Source organism: Colossoma macropomum, unplaced genomic scaffold, assembly GCF_904425465.1.
Source record: "Colossoma macropomum unplaced genomic scaffold, Colossoma_macropomum, whole genome shotgun sequence".
Lineage (NCBI taxonomy): Eukaryota > Metazoa > Chordata > Actinopteri > Characiformes > Serrasalmidae > Colossoma > Colossoma macropomum.
This window is the reverse complement of record NW_023494803.1, coordinates 30,930,374-30,957,687: the sequence shown is the minus strand read 5'-3', so window position 1 is coordinate 30,957,687 and position 27,314 is coordinate 30,930,374. Positions and strand designations below refer to the sequence as shown.

The window sequence follows — 27,314 nt, the reverse complement described above, 5'->3', positions numbered from 1 at the left end:
CAGTTGATCTGCCAGCGCGTCTTTATTGCAAACCACCTTAAGACTGTGAAAAAAGTAACAGTTTAAAAAGTTGCTGTTGTAGTAAATAACCCAAAATGCAATGAAACACCTTTGTTCTATGAATCATTTGTGTGTTCAAAACTCTTAGAGAAGATTTGAAAAAAGATTTAAAGTTTGAACCAGCATCAAATCCAAACAGTAAACTTTGGACAACTGGCATCCAGCCCAGTCTGGAAAGGTTAGATTTTTGAATCAGTATTTCTACCAACCCTGGGCAGAAACAGAGGACCTGAGCAGAGGTAGGCTGTCAGTTATTACTGAGCTAACGGTGCTTTAGCTGCTAGAAAGAGTGCTAGCATTATAACATTACAAAATTGTCTCTTATTACATTACAAATTACTTGTCTCAGCTCAGCAAACTTACCTGAAATAAATTGGGGTAAATTTGTTTAAACTACCTTCTTAGACCCCACTGTGCATTTCCCTCTCACTACAGCTATTTTAGTCTCTTTTCTATCACTTCCAACGTGAAATTTAATTAAAAGTGATATTGTTTTAAGCTCTCTTCAGCTTTAACTCTGAAAATGTAAGTGTGTCGCTAGACTATGCCATAATTAAAAAATGTATGTTGTCTGTTCCTGCTGTGACTAGTTTTATGTCTGTGGTTAGTTAGAACTTTCTGTTGTGGGTATGAAGGAGATTGTGATTTCTGAGTGAATGTGTGTAAGCTCATAGAGGTTGAGCAAGTTGGTGGCTAGTGTATAGACTGCACGTCAAGTTGCTGTCATGATTCGTGGGAGCTGAAGCCTCTCTATTTTGATACTTGACCAAAAACATCACTGGTCAGATTTTCCCTCACTTTTTCTCTGAAACAGTTTTGTTTTCAAACCTCTTGCGTGACGCAGCACTTTTTGACACAGGAAAATAGCCAAACAAGACTGTTCCCCTTTAACTGAAATTGACATGACCAAATGTTAAAACAAAACAGAGGAATACACCAGGACAAGCATTTCCAGTGACTATGTGTGCAGTCATTTAACTTTGACACTTTACACTCTTCTGAAGTGTTAGAAATATTATTTGTACCCATTTTTGCTGCGTAATATCTGTCATGTTATTTAATTTGATCGAAGAGTCAATCAGCTGTGCCATACTCAGACTTACAGCCATTTACTGAACTGCTAAGCAACAGAACTGTAGTCCTTAAACCTGGGCTCATTGTTGCTAGATGGGAAGAAGTGCCTCATTAATTTAATCTATGCTTGACAATAAACTCCTTGAACGGCTGTGTTTGTCAGTTCGTGTTAACACAGCCACATTGAAAAGCCCACCAGCTTTAAAGTGAGAGAGAGAGGGAGAGGGATCAGTGTTGGGCAGATTCTTCTCCATTAAGTGCTCTTTGCTTTTGTACACATTGCTGAGGGTGGCACAGAGGACACTCTGCATGGGTGCTGATTCCTCAGTTCTTCTGTTGTGTGTTCAAGAGAGAATAAAGCTCTTTTTGCACAAAACTCTTCTGCTCATGCTGAGTGTCCATCCCCTTTGCCTGTCAGTTTTAGGGAGTTAAGAGTTGATCAGAGCATGCTTTAGTAAAGTTGGGTTTAGTAGTAAGATTAGACAGCAAACTTGCACTTTATGGATGAATTTAGTCCCTTCTCTAGCTTTTATGCTTTGCTGTGTATTTGTATTCCAGTGGATAAATCATTCACAAAGTCACTCTGTAGCATCTTGGTCTATGAAGCTGGAAGGCTTGAACAACTCCACATGTGTTGATCAAATTTAACAAGGTGCTTTTCCTTCACAATTCTTTAAAGCTCAGTTGTTTTTTTTTTTTTTTTTTTTTTTTTTTTCCCCCTTGGGCCAGTGCAGCCTAGCTAAGCAGCTCACAGTATAGCATTATCTCAGACACAAGTCCAGCCTTCTCCCTGTCTTTTTGCTCTCCAAATGTTAACAAAAAACTTGCTGAGAAGTTTACCAAAGCAGTGCTTTGGGCAACTACTCAGACACTCAGACAAAGCTTCAAATCCGGTCCAATGCTGAGAAATACTACCGGTCATTACTGGTTAGCTCAGTGTTCTGGAAAGTCGCTTAGTGTAGCATCACCCTTTGTTAAAGGGGTGGTCTGGCCTCAGAACAGATAGACGGACTCTTTGCTGTTGTAACTGTTTTACATACTTCTGTCCATTTTTTAGACATCAGTATGTCAAGCAGTATGAGACTTATGTGATGATTTAGGCATGAAGTGTGCATAATACTAACTGGCTATAAGCTTCCATTTCTTGTTAGCTATATTAACTTCACAGCTCCCATAAAGGACTAAAGACGCAAGAAGCAAACTTCAGAAACCAAGCGTGTCTTGGTTGATTAACTGCATTTTGGGTGAATTTATTATTTTTGGCCAAACCATCACATTAAGAGATTAGAAATGCAAAAAATTAAAAGGTTTATATTATGACTAGGAGTGTAGTTGTCAGTGTTCAGTGGATGTTACCTATATATGCTCTTGAGGAATCTACTAATACTGACACAGGGTGAGGTCATCTGCAATAGCTGGTTCAGCATTCCTCACAGGTGATGAGACTAATGACCTTATGTGACAGTCATGATACCTGGACTACTGCAGCACTGTCTCTGTCTCTTTAACCCAAGCTTATTTATGTTAGCCTCTGTGCTGATTTTGCATAAGGGCAGTAGCAGATTACCTTATGCAGATGGCTTACATGTATGATGGTGTGAATGCTCTTAACACATTATCTGCATACTCTCTGTCTTCCTGTAGTCCCAATACCCTCCACCGGGTGGCGTCGTACCTGTGCCTTTTGCCTGAGCTTCCAGAAGGAAAGGACACATCCTATGACAAAGAGATACTCTTGGAGCTTCTGGTAGGTTTTAAAGCAAAACACATCCCTCATTTTAGTTACCAAACTAGGCACAGAAAAATCGTGATTTGTCCATTTTTAAAAACATCTCAGCAACCACGCTGAGACTTAATACACTGCCGTGTTTTGCATGGCATGCTGAAAGCCATTAATTTATGAAGTTGACCTTGAAATGCAGATTAAGCTCTCTTTGTTGGCTCCTCATTTTTGAAATCCAATTAGGGGTTCTCGTTCTTGGCTGAATTGGCCAGTAAGTACTCTGTGTAGAGATGGCCGGAGGTTCCAAGCAGGCCTTTTCTGATTGCCCCATTAACTTCCTCATGGCAGACCCCCTCCAGTGCCTCATGGAGTCACATAAGATGCCCTCTCATAGCGGTCATCAGTAGAGCACCTCTGTCTTGCTTTGCCTGTAATTATACTCTCCAGCTCTTCTCCAAAGGTTCAGGAGAGACTCCACCATAATTAACTTGCAACATTGTTGGAACCAATGTCAGTCCACTAATTTAAGTGGCCTTGGTTGCCAACAGCAACTGAAATCTCAGTAGATTAGGCTTTCGTTATATGCGTGTGCTGCAAGCAACAGTGGAGCCAGAGCAGGTCACACTTGAGATAAAGCACTTAATTAAGCTTTGAAAGGATAAGCTTCTCACCACACTCCCTGATTAATTCATTTTATTTTTTATAAAAGAAGTGTAACAGGGGAACAGCTACCTTGCAAGGCTTCATTGGTTCCAAGTTATGCAATATTTTTGTAGTGGAGAATGTTTCAAATTGCAAGAAACCCTTGTTTATTTGGATTTCAAATATTAACACAATGGATTTACACTCACAGGCTCTTTTATTAGAAACATATACATCCATCTTGTGTACTTCAAGACACTAGCTTTTTCACACACAGTTTGTTTGCTTTCTCAGGCCAGACGTGATCTTGTAACTAGAATACACGTCTTGGGACAACTTACACTTTTCGAGCTGGAATGCACCAAAAACTGCTGCTAACAAGGTTCACCTCCTCTAAAACCCACCCCAAAATTCCTCTAGTAGTGCACTTTTAATGTCCAGAATGCAATTGATAACACAAGAAAAACAAGCTATCTAGCGAAACACTATCAGTAGCTAAAGTTTTTTAACCTTCAAAGAGGTCAGTTTTATTTTTACCACATGTAAAGTATTCTCCGCATCTGGAGTTTTTTGTGGGGTACCTTCAGCCATGCTAACTTACATTACATCCATGGGCTAACGACAGCCCTATTGTCAGTTCGACAGTGTTAATAAGTGTACTGTTGGCCCAGCCTTGAGCTCTGCCTTCACACTCAGCTTGTTTGCACCCACATTTAGCCCAACATTTTGCATGGTTATCCCTAGACGTTCTTGTTGCAGGATCATGTCTGGCCTCATAAGACTGCTGTAAGTCATCTAGGAGCCCTTTATCAGCGTGGAAAATACTTCCAACCAGGCTGCATTAGGGTAACAGTAAAGCAAAGAGGTGGAAACATCTGTTTATCTTACAGTGGCATCCATGAGCTTCTGTTTATTGATGAGATCATGAACTCAAAAATAGGAATGCACGATGATATCAGAATCCTATCAGTATCAGCAGATATTTGCTTAAAGAACTGATCTGCATTGGAATTAGACCAATATTTAATGACATATTTATTCTGTACTCAGAACAGAATATTTATACAAAGCTAGGTTGGTGCACTAAAATATCTGCGTTTTATTCATTTTATTGCATTTGTAACCCTACTGAACTCTGTAAATGCTGTATTTCTATGTAATACTAGTCCAATTGGATTTCGTCTCAATTTCTACATTTTATAAATGAGTATGTATCGGCATTGGCAGAAAAGTACATGAAAAATTATCAGCATCATCCCACAGTTCGAGTATCAATACATCCCTACTGAGAAGTGTGCAGTGGCATTTTGCATGCAAACCTGCAGAATTCTGTGAAGGCATTACTCAAATGTTAACAATCTGAAACACACCTGTCACGTTTTGAAAGAATGCGGTGCCAAAAAGAAAATAACAGTCTTGGAACAATTTGTTTACAATAAATGGTGCTTTTTTTATTTTCTTTCCTTAATACAATAAATTTGGTATATTTTTTAAGAGTGGCACAAATGTCCAAGGATTTTCTTTTTTTTTTTTTAATGACCAGGGAGTGTGCATATATTTTACCTTCAGAGAATTTTGTTTCATGGCAAACTTTCATTGCACTGAATAATGTCATTTCCATCTGATTGACACGTTGACAAATGCTGACTAGCCAATTCATTTGTGAAAGACACACACAGACATACACAATCAGAGACCACAGTACAATTTTGGTGAAGAATTGGACACTTGGAGATCCCTGTACTTGCTCAGGTATTTCAGCAGTAGGCTGTAATGAGAGCTTTCTTGCTCTCTGTTGCTGTTGCTGCTGTTTTAGCACTGTGTTCAGCTTGTGTGAGTGATATGATTTGAAATGGAGGAGCCTGTTACCTGGGTTTCTTTACCCATCACTCTGCAGGCGCAGCTTCACACTTCCTCCTTTCTCACTTTTCCTTCACACACTTTATCTCCCAGACTGCAGGAACACCCCCACTTCACAAACACACAAAGCGTTGACTTTTCTGTGAGAGACACTGACAGAGACAGAACATACTGTTTCTAAATTGCCATAGAAATTAATCTCTTCCAGTCTCACCTTGGAAAAAAGTGGTGGAATCAGAATTCAAAATTGTGTTGCTCCTACGACCCTCAGTGTCTTCCAAGGGTCTCGCATATGCCATCTGTAGTGGAAAAGACTGTCAATATAAGTTATTAACGGTAAATTTTTAGAAGTTGGTTTTGTTGGAATTGTTTTTGTTCAGTTTTTTTTTCTGAGTACCTTGTATTTAAAAAAAAAAATAACAAAAAAAAGTTAAGTTTAAAGCTTCAATAGAATTTCGTTTTAACCCATAAATGTTAAAAAATGCCATCGTATTTATTGTCGTAAGTCATCAGACTACAAAGCAGTAGGCACAGTGTGTTTTCACATGAAACTCGCCATTAAGCTGCCTTTTAGGTCACAACTTGGTGGTTTCTAGTTGTAGGTCAGACGTTAATTTAAAACAGCTATGCTGATATTAGTGGATCTACTCTTTGGTGACCAGCTGGCATCCCTGAAAAAAAGTAAAGTGTAATGCCATGCACAGGCCTGTAATGGTTTTGGGTGTGTAGCTGATAATGGACATGATGTAATATTGTGCTGTGACCTGATTCTGCACTGCTCTAACTGTGACTGTCACAGACCTGTGTTGTGTTGAGAGAGGATCAGCATGGGACAGGCCTTCTGGGAGCAGGTCTTTCATTAACCCAATTTTTCTCTCTCTCTCTTTTTCTCTCTCACTTGCACACTCTCTCTCTTCCATATGCACAGGTGTCTCGCCATGAGCGGAGAATCTCTCAGATCGAGCAACTTAACCAGATGCCTCTTTATCCAACCGAGAAGATTATCTGGGATGAGAACATCGTCCCCACTGAGTACTATTCAGGCGAAGGTCAGCCTTGCTTTTCAGCTATGTTCTGTTCTTTGTTTCTGTTCACATCATACAGTAATACTTGTGTTGCAAAGACTGGCAACTTTTTGCCATAGATAATCATCAGTGCATGCATGAATGAAGCTTGTAAAAAGGTACTATTATCTAATGACACAAAGCATCCAGACTGGTTAATGCAGAGAAACACTGCTGTTAGAATTTTAGACGGAATAATTCATTTTGATGAGGAAAATCATACTTTATTCTAAGCTTATGGAGCTTAACAGAAAAATGTTCAGTTGAATAAAAAGTAGAGGTAACAATATGGTCAGTCTGATTCATGACACTGGCTTCATGACTATTCTTTCGTATCTTGAGCAAAATTCGAATGAAAAAAAACAATAGCTAGAAATATGTTGTTGTGCAACTTATCGACACTAGAGCTGGGAGACAAGAGGGGTGAGGTGTTGATCAGTACTGATCATTTGCAAACTTTGGACCTCAAACAATACAGTTGCATTAGACAAAAATTGTACAGAATGTCTACTCTCTGTGATGCATTGATCAAGATGTACATTGTCACAGTTTTTCAGCGTGTGATCACAATGTCCCGATGCATTGTTACACCCCTAATATAAAGGAATTTAAATATAATGTGCTTCATTTGCAGGTTGTTTAGCTCTGCCAAAGCTTAATCTGCAGTTTCTGACTCTTCATGATTACTTGTTGAGAAACTTCAACCTTTTCCGTCTGGAGTCTACTTATGAGATTAGACAGGATATAGAAGATATTGTGTTACGAATGAAGCCATGGTAAGTAATCAGTAAGCAAAATTTTAAATTTAACTTCTTAAATATTCTCTTCATTTGGTATTTTTTATTAAAGAGTCCAACAATTTTCTTGTTTTATTTTTCCACTGAGGGCCACTAATGACATTTGTATGGTTCATGTACAAAAAACTGTCATCATCAATTTCTACTTGACCATTTTCTGACCTCTCTTTGTCCCTTAAAATTAAACAGGCTTTTTTGGTCACTGGGTTTTTAAGACTCAGATATGTAAATAAGCTATGTTCTGATTGATTGCTCTGTATTGTGCCTCATTCAAAAAAAGTCATCTGGGTCGAAACAGTCATCAGCCTCAGCGTGAGTGGGCGGAGCTAAACTACTATAGGCTAAATAGATAAATGTAAATGTGTTGGTTACGAAAATGGTGAATGAAAAATCCATGTATGGACCTGAGAGTGCGAGGTACATTGGTTTTTCACAGTATAGGCCCTTTAAACTTTTCGCTTAAGTTTTTTTTTTTCTGTTGTCTGATAGGGCTTTGATTTCTTATCGTCTGATTGGGGGTTTTGGGCATGAGAGATTTTTTGCATAAGGCTGACCCTTTTCTATTGCAGGCAGTCAGAGTATGGTGGAGTGGTGTTTGGTGGATGGGCCAGAATGGCACAGACCATTGTGTCCTTCTCCATCGTTGAGGTGGCCAAGCCAAACATTGGCGAAAACTGGCCTGCTCGAGTCCGTGCTGACGTTACTGTGAACCTCAACGTACAAGACCACATAAAATCTGAGTGGGAGGGTGAGTGTGTCTGTTTTCTTTCTACTTCCATCACTCTTTGACTTACATACATCCACACATGTGCGCTCATTCGCTTCATCACTCTTTGTGAAATGGTTTCCAGCAAGCTGTAAGTCGTTTGTGTCCAGTTAAATCCTTCCAAACCTCTTTCACTCAGTATACCACATCTTTGACCTTGCTCTGTTTCCTGTCATTTCTGACATTAATTATTTGTTGTTTACTTCATAGTGTTACTCATGCTCTAGTCATCATGTGTCAGAGCTTCTTGTACAGTCTGTAATGTCTGTAGAGTTAATACAGACCCAGTTCTAACACAGTTGGGAGAGTAGGTAAAATGCAAATAAAAAACAGAAAGCAGTGATTTTATAAATCTACTTTGATCTGTATTTAAATGAAAACTGTGCAAAGACAAGACATATAATGTTTTATGTTATTGACTTGTCAAATTGTTTTTTGTAAATATACACTCATTCTGAAATTGATGCCTGCAACACATTCCAAAAAAGCTGGGATGGGGCAGTTTAAGTCTAGGAACATTGTAAAATTAGTGGTGGGTGATATGACAAATATATAATATTAAAACACCTTGAGAGGTTTTTCACAATAATCAGTATATCTCACTATAAATTTTTTTTCTGACATCTGATAAGTTGGAGTAGACAAAAATGAATCGGTAGTGCCACCTTTAAAAAAAATACTATCAAATTTTGATAGTAAAATTTATTTTTATACATATTGTGGCAACATTTAGCACAACAGTGATAAATATTGTAAAAATATTGTCAAGCCCTATATGAAATGTTCAAAAAACATCTTAAACAGGTGTTACAATTGTGCTGAGGTATAAAAGGAGCGTGAAGGGCCTAGTCCTTTATAAGTAAGGATGGGTCAAGCTTCATCCCTTGGAATGCATCAGCAAAAAATCTAACAGTTTAAAAATAATGTTTCTCAACCAGGTATTGCAAGGATTTTAGATATTTCACCGTCTACGGTGCATACTATCATCAAAACATTCGGGGAATCTGGAGAAATCTCCATGCATAAAGGGCAAGGCTGAAAACTACAATGAATTTTTAATGCAGTGCTCTCAGACGGCACTACATCATAAAGCAGAATGTTTCTGTGCTCTGGGAACACTTTGTCAAACTATTGCCAATAAACACCGTCCACCATCCACAAATGCAAGATAACACTATTCTGTGCACAGTGGAAGCTATATGTGAACAACATCCAGAAACACTTCTCTGGCCTCGAGCTCATTTGAAATGGACTGATGCACAGTTGAAATGCGTGCTGTGGTCTGTCGAGTCAGCCTTTCAGGTAATTTATAGGGTAATAGGCATTGTGTTCTCTGGGTCAAAGTGAAAAAGGATCATCCAAATTGTTACCAGCATAAAATTCAGAAGCCAGGGCCTATCATGGTTTTTGGGGTGGGCTGTCTGTCAGGGATGTCAGTGCTTATTTCAGCATGACAACACCAAGCCACATTTTGCATGTGTTACAACATTATGGCTGCAAAATCAGAGTGCTGATGTCTCCCATTGGAAATGTGTGGCACATTATTAAGCTGAGAATATGACAATAAAGGCCCCTTGCGTTGCACGGCTGACCAGTTGTATAACACAAGAATTGCAAAAAGAAAATTCACTTTGAAAACTAGATCAGTTTGTGTCTTTTGTCCTCAAACAATTATTAAGTGTTGTAAAAGGAAAGATGTAACACAGTGGTGAACATACTCATGTCCCAACTTTTTTGGAACATGTTGCAGGCATTAAATATGGAATGAGCATACAAAAAACACTGAGGTTCATTTGCATATAGGTACAATATGAAATATGTTTTTTTACTGTGATTAATGTAGTACAGGTCAAACAGAATTTACTGATCACTGCTTTCTGTTGTATCAGTATTTTACATACAACTTTTTGCAGTTGGGTTTGTTTAAGTATTCACAAAGGTTAAGTATTTGTTTAAGTATTCATAAAGAAGGAGATGGTTCACTGTTTGGAAGATGAATGGGAAATCTCATTGCACTCATAATGGTGTCTGTTTGCAGGGAAATCGCCCTTCAATAAAAAGAGCCATTCATCTTACTGGTAAAGCTGTGAGTGGGAAAAGCCAGAACCATCCAAAAAAACGTTTTTTGTGCATTACCCGAACCAAATGCTATGAAATATTTGTCAGAGAGCTGAATGTGTGTCTATTAATTAGGAGGAAAAAAGTTAGCATGGCTTGGCTAAAGCATTTGGGAAACTGAAACAGGAGAGCAGAGAAGCTCAGATAAACAGCGCAAAGCACTGTCACAATATTCTTAACTTCCAGTTTATTGTGCTTTAGTTTTGTTTGAGGGTTTTTTTTTTTTAACAGCATAGGCTAGCTTTCTGACTAAATAACTTGATTATTTTGATTAAATGTTTGCATTTCAGCTGTACACGTAATCAGTTGCTTGGTAACACACATGACAGTTGATTTTTGACTTCAATCTACTAAGTTAATATTTCCTAACTTGAGAGGATTAGATCTGTAAGATAAGATTCCCAAATTAAGATAAGATTTGCTTCTGTAATACGAATTTGAAAAATCTTGCCCTGGCAGATCTTAAGAGAAAAACATAGCATGTTTATATAATAAGGTCCCTGGTCTTGTTTGCCTGGAAATAACTGCCAAGATGGCCACCCAGTGGACATACCTACCTATAAGGAGTTTGATATGCATCAGTGCTATAAATGCAGGTTGTGTGGAGAGGGGGAAATGTGAGGGTTGTTGAGTAAAGTATACTGATGTGAATTAATATGCAAATGGTCTTGTCCTGTGGGACAGCCTACTAAAGGCTGTCTTGCTCTGCATTAATGAATAAATTTGCTCCGAGTATTAATCAGGCTCCCAGCCCTCATTACATTAAACAATATAGCTCTGAGTTTTCTGTCCCGAGGTGTGCTGTAGCAGCACAATGCAACATCTCCTTGCTTTTCCCCTTCCACGCTTTTCTTTATGATTGTGCTCTGTCTTCCTTTTTGTCTTGGAGGTGAGAATTGCGGTGTGATGGTGAGAGTGGGAGCCTTCCTGCCTCCCTCTTTCTGGCTGTATAATTAGAGGCTTCATGTTTAAAAGATCAGCATGTGCTGACGGGGCTCTTTCTCCTTTCTGTTACTCTCACCCTCCTCCCCTTCTCCCTCTCCTTCTCCTTCTATCCTCGTCTCCAGGGCTGCGGAAGCACGACGTTTGCTTTCTGATCACGGTGCGGCCCACCCTGCCCTATGGCACGCGCTTTGACCGGCGCCAGCCTTTCGTGGAGCAGACAGGCCTGGTGTACGTGAGGGGCTGCGAGGTGCAAGGCATGCTGGATGATAAAGGCCGAGTCATTGAGGAAGGTAGGCCTTCCCCTGCCCATGCTGTTTTACCACTAAAAACACAAATTCCCTTACTGTGAACAGCGTAGTAGTAAATATACATACTAGGGGTGCAAGAAAAAATCGATTCTTAGATGCATCGCGATGCGGACGTGAACGATTCTGAATCAATTCACAAATGTCAAAAATCGATTTTCTAAATATTTAATTTATAACGTAATTTTGACGGAACGCAAAAGGCGGAACTTGGAAGTGTAGAAGTGGAGCGTCCGGACAGTCTGTGACGGCACATAACAAAAACACAAGTGGAAGAGGGAGAAATCCGACCGGCTCCCTCTGCATCAAAAGCCAGGTTAGGAGTCACAACCCAAATGTTAAGAAGAGACATGTTGTCCTTTCAACAAAAATCAAACCATCTTGGGAGCCACAACATTTAATGTCCAGTATGTCTCAGTATGTGATAATGTCCTAGTATAGGCTAAACAATATAAACGAAAACGCAGATTTACTTTGCTCTGCTTTAAGCTTTTAAGCTTCCTCCCATCTCCACCAGAAAACTTTTCTTCAGAAGTAGATCAGTTAAATGTCTCTCAACGTTCGACTGTTTTACGAGGCTGAAGTCGCTTCTCATTCTCCAGCTTCTTGTTCGAATTTACCCGTTCCACCTTAAATTCTAACTGAGGCGCCGAATGTAAATGCGGCACCATTTAAGGTGGAACGGGAGAATTTGAAAGAGAAGCTGACTTCAGTTTCGCCACTTTTTACTGTTTGACAGTCTCTCGTTGCAGATTTAACGTACCAGGAAACCAACTGCGGTGCTTATAAATGCGAATAATGCATCGCTGCTATGTGACCTGCAGTCTGCACGCCGGGTTCTCAGTCGTTGCGAAACAGGGCTTTCACGCTATGTTGCACGCGTCCCGTCTCAAAGATACTTTACTGACACAGCGATTTTCCCCCCCGTCTCTACAACGAGACCAAAACCGAAGTTATAAAATCACTAAAGAAAACAGGTAGAATAGCTGTAACGTGTGCTGTGTGGACATCCACTGCCACTGGATCTTATTTCACCGTAACTGCGCATTTTATCACAGATGAGTGGCAACAGCGTCTCGTGCTCCAAACAAGAGCACTGAATGAGAGCCTTGTAGTTGATTTGCCACATCACTTCCATTTGATTTATTACTAAAAGATATTGAAAGTAAATTCATTATGGATCATGACAAATACTTTGCTTTAAAAGTACCAAGTCACTTTAAATAACAATAACACCGAGTTACTTAGTCACTTTAAAATTGTATATTGTCTCTATATTCTGTGTATATTTTGTGTATATTTAATGTATTTCAGTTGTTTTTTCTTGTATTTTTATTTTTACTTATTTACTTTCTGTAGAGTGATTAGCTGAGCCTCACCACAAGCATTGCAATGCATAAATGTGCTGACATGTTGTGCAAATGACAAATAAACTTGAAACTTGAACTCGAAACTTGAGCTCACACAGTGAGAAAATATAAATGCTACATAGAAAAAAAAGATGCATCAAGATGCATTGATAATCGTTTTATAATTGCATCGCAGCCCTCTGAAACATAATAAAATCATGAGGTGCCTAGAGATTCCCACCCCAATACATACATACATACATACATACATATATACACACACACGCACGCACACACGCACACATACACACACACACACATTATATATATATATATATATATATATATATATATATATATATATATATGTGTGTGTGTGTGTGTGTGTGTGTGTGTGTGTGTGTGTATATATATAATTTCTCCAAAATGTGTTTGAGTGTTAATGGTGCCTTTACAGATGTGCAAGAAAATCTGGATATTTCTTTACTTCCTTGGCTCAGACAACATGGCGTGCATAATTTCTATAAACAGTCTGAAAGGTTGACTCATCAATTCACAACACGTTTCGACTGTGCATTCATCCATATTGGATGAGCCCAGAGAAGTCGGCAGCATTTCTGGACTCTGTTCACATAAGATTTCCACTGTGCAGTCTTAACTCGCATTTGTAGCAACAGACAGTGTTTATTGACATTTTTTTATTTTATTTTATTTATTTATTTATTTATTTATTTATTTATATTCCTGACCCCATGTGGTGATATCCATCATAGAAACATGCCCGTTTTTAATGCAGTGCCATCTGAGGGATCAGAGACCATGGGCATTCAGTTAAGGTTTTTTGGCTTGTCGTTTGTGGCCAGAGATTTCTCTGGATTCCCTGAATCTTTTAATGATATTATGCGCTGTACAGGGTGAAATACCTAAAATCCTTGCAATCTGTGACTGAGGAATGTTATTTTTAAACTGTTGGATTTTTTGCTACTGCTTTTTTGCTCATAAAGGACTAGGCCTTTCCTGGGTGCTTTTATATCTAGGCATGATTGCATCACCTGTTTAAAATCCTTGAACATTTGTCAATGTTTCGAATCTTTATTTGCCCCATCTCAACTTCTTAGGAACGTCAAATTTGGCCTCAATGTCACAATAAACATATTTTTAAGAAGCCAGCTGATAAGATAAAACATTACAAATCTTGTCTAAAGTACTGTTTTTGTTCAAATTCAGGTCAAAGTAAATTTATAAATCACTGCTTTCTGTTTTTTGTTTGCAATTTTACTTACAGTCCTAACAGCTGTGTATTTCTACCTGTGGGGTAGTGATGTGTTTGGGCAGTTTGAGCATTGAGCCTGCATTTAGATGATTATCTTAAGTGAAGTGCTTCAATTAAAAATAACAAATTTTAAAGCCTAGTTTTTTATTAACGAAAAAGAATCAAGCAGTAGGCTGATACTCAAGGTTTCAATTTTGGCATTAGTATTGAAAAAGAAAACGTGGTATCATGGCATCTCTTTTCCCCTTTTTTCCCCGCCGTTATCGGGGAATCTGTTTGTTACAGCTCCACTCAATATACTGTGATACTTCTAGCCCAGCATAAAATACTAGATGCTAGTGTCAGCTATGTCTCGGTCTCAGATGAAATGTTCCATGTCTCTGCTGTTGAAGTGTTATGTATTTTGTTTTTAGGTTTTTTTCCAAATTTTATTGAATTATTTATTTGTGCCTCTGAGTGAGGGGTGTTTTTTTTTTTTTTCTCATTGTAAAATAATGTTTTTAAATGAGAGACAATATGTATAAAATCCCCTAGAGAGAAGCAAAGTTGGTTTTGGAGACAGTACTGTTTTTCAGCACCTCACAGCAGTGAGGATTTTTAGGCTTACTTGCTCACTCAGGGTTTTTGTTGTTAATAGGGATTTGCTGCCATGGTACGTAAACACTGATGACAGATTGAAGCAATCACCCTCATTCTGTCACACTGCTTTTGCCGGTTTCTGTCCAATTAGTATTGTTCTGTGGAAAATGGGGCTATTTCTGCCACTTTCATGTAGGTGTAATCTTGCATTTGGAATATACTCAGTGATTGAGTGGTCAATGATGAAAAGATGACACCTGCTGCTGCACTGATTTTCATTTCAGGAGTGCATTGTGCACATGAGCAGTTAATGTTTGTGCCTGCATCCGTTTGTGAATCAGCTTTTTTTTGATCCAGCTCAGTTTTTTGCTTTAGCCACAAAGCCAAGCAGCCTATCCAGTACCATCATCCTCCCAGCACAGACCATTTTATTGCTGTGATGTCAGGCTCACCTGCGCTCATCTTGTTTTAAGCGTTTAGTCCTGTCGTCTGAACATGTGTCTGTACCCATAACCGCTCTGTCTCCTCTCCCGCTCATCTTATTAAAAATGCAAGCTTTGTTGCCGTAAGAAGGGGCTGCTGCAACAACCAGACACTGATTAATGTTTCAGATGCCTACAGGGGTCGGGCATGCTTCAGCAAAACTCCTCCTATTGCATGCATACAGCAGAGGAAAATAAATGCTCCTGCTAATGGTGGCTGAGCCAGAGCTGTGTAGTGTCCCTTGAAGAGGCATTTAAAGGAAGAGATTTCGAAGAGATTTGTTACGACCGCACATTTTGTTTAGGGTGCTATGGGATCAGTAACGTGTCATTAAAATATTGAAAAGGTGATGAAACAGAAATAAAATAAAACCAAAGCTAACTACTCTACACTTTCCTTGCCAGTAAGGGAAACTGCATGAGATGGTGCCTGCCCTCTGACCTGACAAACTAGACAGTGCAGAATCCTACGTGGTACAAACGTACACAAAACATGCCCACCCAAAAGAAAGCAACTCTAGTTGCGTTTCTAGAATTCATACAGAATGGCAATAAGACGCTAATTGTACAAAGTTTAGCTTAGCTAAAAGAAGAGGACTGAAGACTGAAGAATTAAAACACTAATGGTTGGGCACCAGCTGGTCGGTTAAAACTACACCATTTGACAAGGTTAAAAAACAAAAGGTGCACACATAAGCAGACATTTTAATAAGAATAAAGTGGCTTAACTAGCAACACATCAAAAAAAGCGCTTTTTCCCCTCAGTCACAAAATTCATAGGTTTATGTAATTGCCTACCTGTGACCTAGACTAGTAAGCCTTAGCAACACAAAAGCAAATATAGACGTTCACTTCAGTGTCCCAGAACAGAAGCACTTTTACCAACGTAATGAGTGGTTGAGAGAACCAAGAAGGCTCAGAAGGATAAACAGTGGAGGGAGAAGCAGAGCAGGAGGGATGATCTGAAAGAAACCAACTGGCTTGTTGAAGCTGGAGCAAAATTTTTCGCCCCTAATTCCAACTCCTCACCAAATCTGTCTTGACGAGCCTGGGTGAGCCCACAAATGTTGCACGTAACAGGTTTCTCACCACTGTGGGTATCAGACCTAATCCTGTTCCATGGCTGTCAGGCATCAGTAGAATATGTTGCATGCATATAGCTGTGCTGAGGTGGGCAGTAGTAATCCATCCCCAGGATTAAAGTGCTGAGCCTGTTGGGGCTCAGGAGACAGGATACCAAAATGGAAATATCGAGTAAGGTTGCCCTCTAGGATCACTGCTTTTATAGCAAGAGTAAAGTAGCTTCTCTGATCTCTGCCTGTATACCTCCCCACTTTAGGTAGGCCTTACATTTGACCTGAATTAACATTACAGTACTTGCGTAACTTGCTGCGAGTGTTTACACAAATACTTGCTCATAGAGCAAACTCCATTTTCATTCATGTGTGCCTCAAGAATGTTCTCTGTGCTTGGCCCAAGGTCCTGATCCAAAACCTAAGCTGAAAGGTGACACAAGAACGTTTCGAGTGTGGCTGGACCCTAATCAATACCAGCAGGACATGACCAGCACCGTCCAGACTGGTGCTGAGGACCCCTACGAGACCTTTAACATCATCATGAGACGGAAGCCCAAGGAAAATAATTTCAAGGTCAGTCAAAACGTCGTAATTGTTGTCAATGGCCAGTTAAAAAGGGCATTTATGAAGTTTTGTAGGCATGAGAAGCAACCATGATTCGCTTATGGAATAATTTGAGGGCAACTCAAACCTTCCTTTTTCTACTGTCACAATATTCATTTCTAAGACAAAGACATGCACTGAGAATTAAGTCAGGGCATGTACCTTGATAGATATGGTAAGTAAATTAATTTTCCCTCCTGTTATGTAGCACAAACTTTTAGCAGAAAGGCGTAAAAGCATCTGACATGCTGATTGAATTGAAATGCATGGCTCATTAGGTTATAACAACAATAACAGTGCTGTTAGCCTTGCAGTTTTTTTGAGTACAGATGTATCTCAAGAGTGCTAACACTTCTTTGCTAACACTTATTGAGCTAGTTTTGTGCACTGTCTGTCCCATCCAGGCCGTGCTGGAGACTATTCGTAACTTGATGAACACTGAGTGTGTTGTCCCTGATTGGCTGCATGACATTATTCTGGGATACGGTGATCCTGGGAGTGCCCATTACTCCAAGATGCCCAATCAGATCTCATCTCTGGACTTCAATGATACTTTCTTGTCCATTGATCACTTGAAGTCCTGTTTCCCGTGTTACATGGTAAAGGTCACCGAGGAAGATCCAGCTCGACAGGTCCCTCCATTCAGGTCAGGGCCACACTATAGTCTGACTACTGCTTAGGTATTCAAAGTGGTGACCCTGAATCCCTGTTTAAATGCTACTTAAAATAACTAAAACTGTGGTCTGTTAAAATTTAATCTGACATTGCTTTAAACATGTATATTTTTTCTGTACAGAATTAAATTCCCCATACAGAATGCAAAGGGCAAGAAGCGGAAAGCAGATGAGGAAGAGGAGCAGAAGGAGGAAGATCTTGCACTGATTGTGGAGCCCCATGTGATTCCAAACCGGGGACCTTATCCCTATAATCAGCCCAAACGGTGAAGAGAGCTCATGACCCTTTGGTATAAATATAGCATGGAGTTGAGGCCACAACCACCAGTCAGGTTTCATCTCTTACCAGAGTGCCTGTAGCTACCTAGTAAGAAACACCTGCCTTTTGTTGATCCCCAGCATAAACAGCTGTGTTTTGGCCTCCAACACTTTTTTCTAGTTTGGGCTTTTTGCAGCACTTGAAGCAACTTTGAGGCTTTAGAAACCAGGCGTTCATTTAAAGTGTGTTCTAGCTGAAAAAAAGTGTGTATTAGCTAAAGTTTTTGCCTCCTTAGGTGCAAGGACGTTTCACAAACTTGCCTCAGTCAGTCACTTATACTGCTTTGATCTGCACCAGTTACAAACTGAATGTCAAGAGCTTTTTGTTACTGGAGTTGGATCATCAAACAAATTTAAATAGTGCTCTTCTTGATGTAATATTGATATTACTGTGCTCCTCCCAGCTTTTCTTTGATATTGAAATTAATTAATGCAAGAAAGCATTAGTTTGACTCTTTCAAAGCACCTTCTGATCCTGTTATTGTTGTGTATTTGAATAGGAACACCATCCAGTTTACCCCAACTCAGATTGAGGCTATTCGTGCAGGCATGCAGCCTGGTCTCACCATGGTAAGAGCACTATTTCATCTTTATTTATCAGTGATCAGTAACTTTGAGTGCCTGCCACTGATGTATGAGCTGTATATTTACTTTCAGTTAAGATTGATAATTGTCGTAAGTTCATTATTCTCATGGTCATGCAGTTTTATATGCAAAAATGGCCTGTACACAGTAAACTAAACTGGCCTGTACACAGTAAACTAAACTGAACAGTATAGGCTTTGTGAAATTTGGTACAATTTCCCAGTGTATTTGAGAGCAACTCATCTGTTCCCTCTTCAATTTGTGGCGCTGTCTGTCCAGGTCGATTTGGTTACAGGATATTCAGGCTATTTTTCACAGGCATTGCCATCATTCATGTAAATATGGATGGAATGTGGGTGAAATATGGCTGTGGGAGGCTTTGAGTAAAGTAGCTGAGGTGTCCTTGCCACCCTTACACTGCCTGCAGAGCTGCTGATTGAGAGAGATCCTCACACTGCTGATTGGTTGCTGGCAGGGGCTGTTGGCTATTATTTATTGTGTGGCTGCCTCGGAATGAATATGGCAGGATAGATATCGATAGAGTTGTAAAACAAGTGAGCTTACGTGCCTGTCATTCTCCACCTTGGCTGATTGCTGGCATGTGTGGGCTTGGTTCACAGCCAAGTCATGGGTTTCCCCATCAACATTAGTCTTTCCCTGTTTTAATTTATCTTAAAATAAAAAAAAGTGTTTTTTGTTTTTTTTGTTTTTTTTTGCCGTGGCAAGCAGCCACGGTGAAGTGTTATCAGTGGAAACACGTGTCAAATGAACATTATAGAGTACTTTAAAGGATACACATACAATAAAAATCCACATTTGACATCACCGTTCATTCATAAACAAAATTTTAGACTAATTATTGCAGTCCTACTCATATTTTCCTGATCCTGGTCTAGTGTGACTTAAGTCTATAACACATTGCAGTCTGCCTGTTACATCACACCTACTCTTATGGCGTTTTAAGTTTCGAGTCTCTCTGTATTTGTTTTCACAAAAGCCCCATTTATCCAAATTTTCCAGCGTTTTGCGCTTGAGTCTGTTTCAGTCTGTGTGACCCCACATGCCAAACATTGCAGCTCCTCGAGAGGCTGTTCATGTAACTAAGAGAAAAAGAGAATAAGAGAACAAGCACGGCTCTGAGCAAACACTCTGACAGACTGAGCTCTCTCTTGTTAGAAGCACTGTGTCCTGTCGAGATGGGTCTTTATGTATTGGTTATCTAACTGTTCTTCTTTATTTCTTCTGTTTCGACCCTTTCTCTAGGTCGTGGGTCCTCCAGGTACAGGCAAAACAGATGTAGCTGTGCAGATTATCTCCAACCTGTACCACAACTTCCCAGAGCAGAGGACTCTCATCGTGACACATTCCAATCAGGTAGAGCCTGCCGCTGCCTGAGGGAGCTTAGCATCTTGTTACATCTCCACACTCTTGCACCCCCTCTAAACTGTCTTAGCTGTAATCACCACATGATTGGATTTGAAATGGCATTCGGAGAAATGTGATCATTTCATGCCCTGAAATGTTCGGTTAAGCCTGTGTTGCCGGGGGAATTCTTAAATCTTGGCCACAATGGCCATCAATCAGACTCAAAATATTGCAGCACACTCAGACACTCAAAATTAACTTCCTTCTACAGCACTGAAGTCTATCTTCTTTTCGTACATCAAATCACAGATTACAGTTTATCCTGAGGCAGAGGGTTCATGTTTATATCTACGTACTGTGAAGATACTTTTATTTGCATGATGTCTGTGGTCAAATTACACCTTCTGTATTTTGCCGTACTGGCAGTGTGAACAACCCTTACGTAGTTAGCATGTCTAAACCCAGCCTATGTATGTACACTCTCAGGGGAATAAAAAAAATGTACTGAACTGTCACTGGTGTGGTACCATAAAGAGTATGTCTTCAGTATCTTTAGTTCGGGAACGTAATCATACTATATTTCATTGTAAATACATTTTTTGAAGTTGCATTGAGCCCATACACCTTTGCTTGTCTCCACACATTTCATTAGTTTTTTTTTTTTCTATTTTAAAATGCTAATTTAGGAAAAGATACATAGGGTATCAAACCTGAAGCGGAGAGGGTCATTCGTATTCTACTTTCTCTTGATACTCAACATGAACTGAGCTAATAAATCTAATTTCTAATGCCTGTCTGTCTAGCTGAAGCTGCATGACAAGCGATTCTGCGGGTCTTTCTATAGGTTATTAAGGGGAGCCACCATGTTTAAATAATGCAGAAAACTAAAAAATCAACACAAATGGAGATGCGTGTTTTTCTTTGGACAGCGACGATATGTATGTTTATTTAAAATATACTCATATATTAAATACATTCGTATTTAAAAATCTGACTTGATGTGAATATGCCTTTAGTTCCGTAGTCCAAATTCAAAAGGTCTGTATTTCCATATAGCCTTTGAACAAGGAACTGCAGGGTCCTGTGACCAAAGGGCTATGGTCCTTGCGCACGGCTGCAGCAATACTTAACGTGAAATATGGCTCAAATGTTTTACATCACTGATCAGCTCTCATGATTGGCTAAGTTAGAGAAATATTGGCTGATCACATATTTGGGTTGAAAATCGACCGATACCGATACATAGCCAGTTGATCCTGCCATCTCTAGTTTGAATGCATCTGTGCTGTCTGGCACAGGAGAGAAATAAATGGTGCTTTTTCTAGTTTTCATTACAAAGTTATTTGTAAAGTCTTAGATTTTGAATCTTTGTTGTAGGCCTATTTAGTCTTTGTTTTGTCTGTCAAAATTTTCAGCCATTTTCGCTGAAAGATGGTGGCTGTAATTTTGATGCATCCCTACATTTTTCTGACTGTTTATATGTTCGTCTTACCCAGGCCTTGAACCAACTGTTTGAGAAGATTATGGCCCTCGACATTGATGAGCGGCACTTACTGCGATTGGGGCACGGGGAGGAGGAGCTAGAGACTGAGAAGGATTTCAGCAGGTGAGACTAAGAGTGTATATATGATCAAAGCTGACAAACCTAGAGGTCACACATTGCCTTCTTCTTGATCCCATTTGATTGTTGTTTTCAATTTGGACCTCTAGGCTAAGACAAGCCAGCACTGTTTCTAGCCGGAGGGTGTTTTCATATGAATAAAAAGTTTGAATCAAATTGTCCATCATGTGAGTGCATGCCCTTCCTACTGATCCTAGCATTACTTGTGCAGGACAGCATGTGTACCCTTGTTCAGCCACATCAGGCTTTTAATGGAAAGCAGTGGGGTCTGATGGTGCAAGATCAGCAGTGATGAATGTGTTTGACTGCATCTGCTCTAGAGGGGCATGATTGCATTATGCAGATAGCAGGAGGCCCAGGCAGGCGCCGAGGACAAGAGCTAACAATATTTAAATTCCACTGGGTTTCCAGCCCAATGGCAAGAGGGAGGAGAAGGCAGAGAATTTAATTAATGCCGTAGAAGATGAAAAATGAAAAACCCTCTGTAAGCAGTGAGGGAAGTTTATGGCGCCATCAAAACATTCATCCCTCGCTCCATAAATGATTTTTTAAATTAGTTATTAAAAATAACTAAAATGATTATAAAGAACAGTTTTCTAAAGTTCAGTGCTCTTAATTGCAGGAGGTCCAGATTGTTTTTAGAGTTTAGCAGGGAACCAAAGTTGCATGAAACAAGGTCTTCATTTTTGGTTCATTATGGGTGTAAAGCATTTTGTATATCGGGCAGATGAGAAGCTTGGTGCACTCTGTTAACATCCACACCTTTAGTATTCTTTTCATCTGCTCTCGGGTGGGGTGGCTTGTCCTGATGCCATCTATTAATCGTTAAGGTTTTTAAATCTGCTTTTCTTATTTGTGCTGAAACGTCAGGTATCTGTATTACACATAGGTGAAATATGTTAAAAAATCCATTCTTTAAACTAAATATTTATTTATATTTATTTTAACTATTGTGTGAATGCAGTCAAACTGTTTCAAGCTACTTTTTTGTATGTTGCGTAATTGGAGTTTTTCCTTTGTAATTTGTGTCCCCAACTTTAGATGTGAGCACATGCCTGATGCTTGTCATGCCCTGAGCTGTATTGAGGGTGCTGAATGATTAATAAAGCAGCCAGTGCGTCCACAGGCTGTGAGATCACACATTTGGCTTCACTTTTGTCATGCTGCAGAGCACTGACATTCCCTTGCGGCGCTGTGTAGCTGCTGATTAACCCTCCCGTCAGGCTCTCTTTGGGGGCCCTTATGGGCTGAACGCCTGGTATGAGAGCACATGAAAACACAAACTCATGAGCTCAGCTGTGTTCTGCCCTCCTGACAAACTCCATATTATGAAATCAGAATTTTTAGACACTTTTTGACCCTTGTAACCGCTGCAGGATTGGTTCATTAATTAAAGTAAATAACAACAAGAAAATTATTAGGACTGTCACAGTTAATGCGTTAATAATGCACTACTGTGGAGAACTGCTACTATGGCTGGCCCTTTGAACTGTCCATAGTAGTGACGGCCCAGCTGCTTGTGCGCTGTATGTTGCTATAATAGAGTCTGTGGTCATAGTCTCTCATTTAAATATGCCTTTTAAATGGCTTTTAAAGCAATACCTGGACCCTTTGGAACTGTTGACTGTGTATATGATATAAATTATATATGTGCTCATTGGTTGGATCGTACAGCCACAGTTCTTACTGGATGTCGGTGGTGAAAATTGCAAACTACTGCAAAACTAGACATAATAATGCAATTAACTGTGATTGATTTGTTTGACAGCCCTAAAAATTATATAATGTTATGTGGTTGATCAGGAAAATGAATCTTAACGCTGCCCTTCCCCGTGTTCTAAGGAAGAAAAGAAGTAAGGAAGTTTCGCATATTGTATCATGCCATGTGAACATGTACTCATATTAAAATAAAGTAAAATATGAATGTCACTATCAAATCATTATTTTTCATGGTTTTGTTCATTCAGTAGTTCTGCAGGGCACTGCAGATTGAACAGGCTGTCATTTTTCTGTGCCAGCATGCGTTTCCATCCCTAACTGCATGTCATGTTGTACCTCAGGTATGGGAGAGTGAACTACGTGCTGGCCCGAAGGCTGGAGCTGCTCAGAGAGGTGGCTCGCCTGCAGGAGAGCCTTGATGTCCCAGGAGATGTGTCCTACACCTGTGAAACCGCTGGCCATTTCTATCTCTACCAGGTGCTGCTGCTACAACTGACTCTTAACTTTTTTTTTCTGTTCTCCTCACCAAGTCCAATTTCCAAATGTATTATACATCCAGTGTTGTGTAAGTGCCATTAAGAAATGGAATGGGAATTTGCTAGTGGATGTCAAGGCAAGACCTAGAAAACCAAGAAAACTCATAGAACTGCTTGTATCTCGCCTGAACGGCAAAGCAAAATTCCTGTATGACTGCAAAGGACCTGCAGTAACATTTAACTGACAAATGCGTGCACTGTGCAGCATTGATTGCATAATTTATTGCATGATCTCCATGGAAAAATCATCAGAAAGAAAGCATTACCTGCAGAATAATCACAAACAAGTATTGCTGCTGCACGTTCTTTTTAGATCTGTGCTCCTCACCAAGTCCAATTCTCTCCTGTTTACTTGGCCTGTGCAATTATTGTACACACACAATTGAGTGAAAATGCCAGATCAGACAGAAGCTTTTTTTTTTCAGATTTCATCAACAACACGGCCTAAAATAGACCTGACTCCTTGCAGGGCTTAAACAAAGTCGGCAAGCTGTCACACTGAGAGGCAGGAGAGAAGCATAACCCGGCATGGGTGAATACACAAGAAGAATGAGAGGATTTGGAGGGGAGTCTTGTCTGTGCAAGGAGTCTTAAAGATGAGCAGTGAACAGGGGAGCAAAGCTGAGGGGATGAGAATAGCAGGCACACTCTGTCAGACACAGGCACTGTCATTCTTTATGGAGCCCAGTGGCTCTGCCAGCTCAGGTTTCAGACACCTAAGTCAGTGCACTCATGTTCTTTAGACAGGGATTTGATTTATTTATTTATTTAATGTCCTCTTCTCCTCAATTTTCATATGTTCTGTTGTCTCTCCTCACTGCCTTCTCAGGGCTTTATCAGCCAGGCTCTATATACTATACTGCCTTGGGGGTGAGGAGCTCTAAGCAGTGATACAGCTTGCAGTAATACATGCACAGTATTCATTAAGATGTGTATCATCCTGGGAGGAGGGCCTTCGGTGATATTTGGTGGTTTAGCAGTTGATAAGTAGTGCAGATGGAAGCCTCAAGCAGTGATGCAGCTCTTCATCTCTCTCTCTACCTCTTTATCTCTCTCTTACTCTATCTCTCTTTTTTATGCAGGTCATGTCTCGCTGGGAGGAGTACATGAGCAAGGTCAAGCCCAAACCAGGCCGGGAGGTGAACCCACAGGACGTGGCTTCACACTTCCCTTTCCATAAGTACTTTTCTAATGCTCCCCAGCCTGTGTTTAAGGGCCAGACCTACGAGGAGGACATGGACATAGCAGAGGGCTGCTACCGCCACATCCGCAAGATTTTCACACAGCTGGAAGTAAGTGTTTGTGCCCTTAGGGTTAGACCCTGAGGAGCTCATGTGCTCCAGAGATGTCACAATACCAGAATTTTAGTAGTTCATGCCAGTATTGGTGAAATTAGACAATTCTCAACTACTTTATTTGACACCACAAAGAACAGAGATTCCATTCAGCAGGCACTCCTTTACTTAAAAGTCTTTGTGTAAACATGAACAACTTCGTGTGAACATTTAACAATTAAACAATTAAAGTAGGTATCATAATGACATGTGTCATAACGTAATTATGCATGACTAATGATGCTAAATAGTCAGTTGATTCTTGCTTGCTGTGTAGCACTGTTTGATTCATATTATTTAAACAGATAACTGAATTTAACATGCCAGTTTGGCCCACTGAAGAGCAAATAATGTATTGTGATTTACTGCTAATAGAAAGTTCTGGAAATGTCCTAGTGTGTTCCATGTTTTCATTTTGCGAGCATAATGTGAGTTTTCGGCTTAAAAAAGGCTAGTAAAATCAGCCCAAAAATATTGGCCAGTTTGGCTGTAAAGAAATTGGAGTCTGCCTTAAAAATTCATAATTGTTACGTCCCTTGATACGGAAACTTGATACCGTGAAATGAAAATCGAGAATTCAGTAGTTGGCTCAATGCCTGAAGGAAGAGGCCTAACTCACAAACACACACATACGTACACTTTTACTGACAATGGAAATTTGTAACATTTTGGCATTGACTTGGTACCTGTTCTTGTGACATCTCTAGTTCGCACATTGACTCATAGCCTTTTGATAAAATTCACTGTTTTGAGTAATTTATATGCCATTCATGTGAATCATATAGGCTTGATGAGTTTTTAATTTTTAAATATTCAGCTCATCACTGTGAACTTTATGAAATGATTGGTTGGATGATATTTGTCTATGAAGCAATATTTGTCTGCATTCTTATTAACAAATAAGTGTTGGTACAATTTACATTCTAATATTTATGTTCAGTTGGACATTCCGATGCGGTCTAATTCTGATAATGTTACTGTGCTCCTTCTGGGTGGTGTGATCTGCAGAATCATTTGAAATTGGAGCAATTTATCTCCTTGACCAATTTTCAGATAATTGTTAAAGAATTATGTCCCTGTGTTTGTTTTTGTTTTTCATTTAATTTTGTTGGTCGTGGTGGTGTGGTGATGGTGTTTCTTTGTTGATTTTGTGTGTGTGTGTGTGTGTGTGTGTGCTTCCTAGGTAAGATTTTAAGTAAGATTTCTAATCTCAGTGTGATTACCCTGGTTAAATTAAGTTAAAATAAATATTACACACACTGGAGCCCATCCCAGCAGTCATTGGGTGGAAGGCAGGACACACCCTGGACAGGTCACCAGTCCATTGCAGGGCAGACAGACAGATATATGCATTCACACCCACACTCACACCTAGGGGCAATTTAGCATGTCCAATTAGCCTGACTGCATGTCTTCGGACTGTGGGAGGAAACCCATGCAGACATTGGGAGAACATGCACACTCCACACATAAAGTATAGTTTTCTACTAGGAAGGATACCACTGGGCCCTGCTACAGGAGATTGGTTTTTGAACTTTTCACCCTTTTCACCTCTCATGAGTTTTCATGTCTGTGAATAGGACGACACCACAGTTATATCAACTGTCTTTTTTTTTTTTTCACACACTCATTACTTAAAAAAGGTGACAAGATTTTTTTTTTTTTGAGTAATCTATAAAATAATTTAAAATTTGCAATAACAAGAAAAAAATATCGAACAAGTGATTAAAAATAATGAGTGGTCATAGTTAAAATGTAAGTAAAAATATAACATTTACAGCATTTAGCAGACGCTCTTATCCAGAGTGACTTACAAAAGTAAGTTTGCCACTTTTTCTTGCTAAAGGCTGTGATAGTGGCTGTGTTTCAGATGTCCACTTGTATAGATATCAGCAAAGCAGGGGGTTTTCTCTTCATATTTTTCTGATCATACCCCCCCATCACTTTCATTTTTTTCATCCTTCTCTCCCCCACATCAGCATGTCTGTCATTCTGCCATTAGCATGATGATGAGTGGCATGTCATTTGTAGCCATTCTCCTATCTCCTATCCTTTTTGTGCCAGTGCGCCTCCCACCTAGCTCTCTCTCCAAATTCCTCACTCACTCCCCAGTGCCCAAGGCCATCCCTGGTTTTATACAGAGATAACAATGTCATTATCAATTTATGGAAGCACTGGCTTCAGAAAGCAATAACAGAGTTATTGGTTTAGGCTCTTTGCACGCATGTTTTGGCTTGATTTCCTGATGATTTGGTCTTCATATCAGAGTATTGCACTGGCCTGCCACACTTTTCCATTCAAGATAAAACAGCAGTCTTATCTTTTCCTCAAGATATGCTTTTCCATCAAGGCAAAATGAAAGAGAGCTCACGCTGCCAGTTACATTTTTCTCCCTTTGATAAGGCAGCGACTGACAACGAGACGCCGCTGTAATAGACGCAAGACT

General features: G+C 39.7%; 1 protein-coding gene across 5 annotated transcripts in view; it reads left to right on the top strand.

Annotated features, from left to right (window-relative positions):
- aqr (aquarius intron-binding spliceosomal factor) overlaps positions 1 to 27,314 on the top strand; it is a 62,049-nt gene that overhangs the window by 10,379 nt on the left and 24,356 nt on the right. For all 5 annotated transcript variants that reach the window (XM_036592952.1, XM_036592954.1, XM_036592950.1 and 2 more), the window contains exons 15-27: positions 2,779 to 2,881; positions 6,288 to 6,408; positions 7,058 to 7,199; positions 7,790 to 7,968; positions 11,172 to 11,339; positions 16,517 to 16,686; positions 17,121 to 17,362; positions 17,513 to 17,656; positions 18,209 to 18,278; positions 19,557 to 19,667; positions 21,155 to 21,264; positions 23,340 to 23,475; positions 24,617 to 24,826. In XM_036592952.1, the coding sequence (XP_036448845.1) occupies positions 2,779 to 2,881; positions 6,288 to 6,408; positions 7,058 to 7,199; positions 7,790 to 7,968; positions 11,172 to 11,339; positions 16,517 to 16,686; positions 17,121 to 17,362; positions 17,513 to 17,656; positions 18,209 to 18,278; positions 19,557 to 19,667; positions 21,155 to 21,264; positions 23,340 to 23,475; positions 24,617 to 24,826 (1,906 nt within the window). The remainder of the gene's footprint in view (positions 1 to 2,778; positions 2,882 to 6,287; positions 6,409 to 7,057; positions 7,200 to 7,789; positions 7,969 to 11,171; positions 11,340 to 16,516; positions 16,687 to 17,120; positions 17,363 to 17,512; positions 17,657 to 18,208; positions 18,279 to 19,556; positions 19,668 to 21,154; positions 21,265 to 23,339; positions 23,476 to 24,616; positions 24,827 to 27,314) is intronic.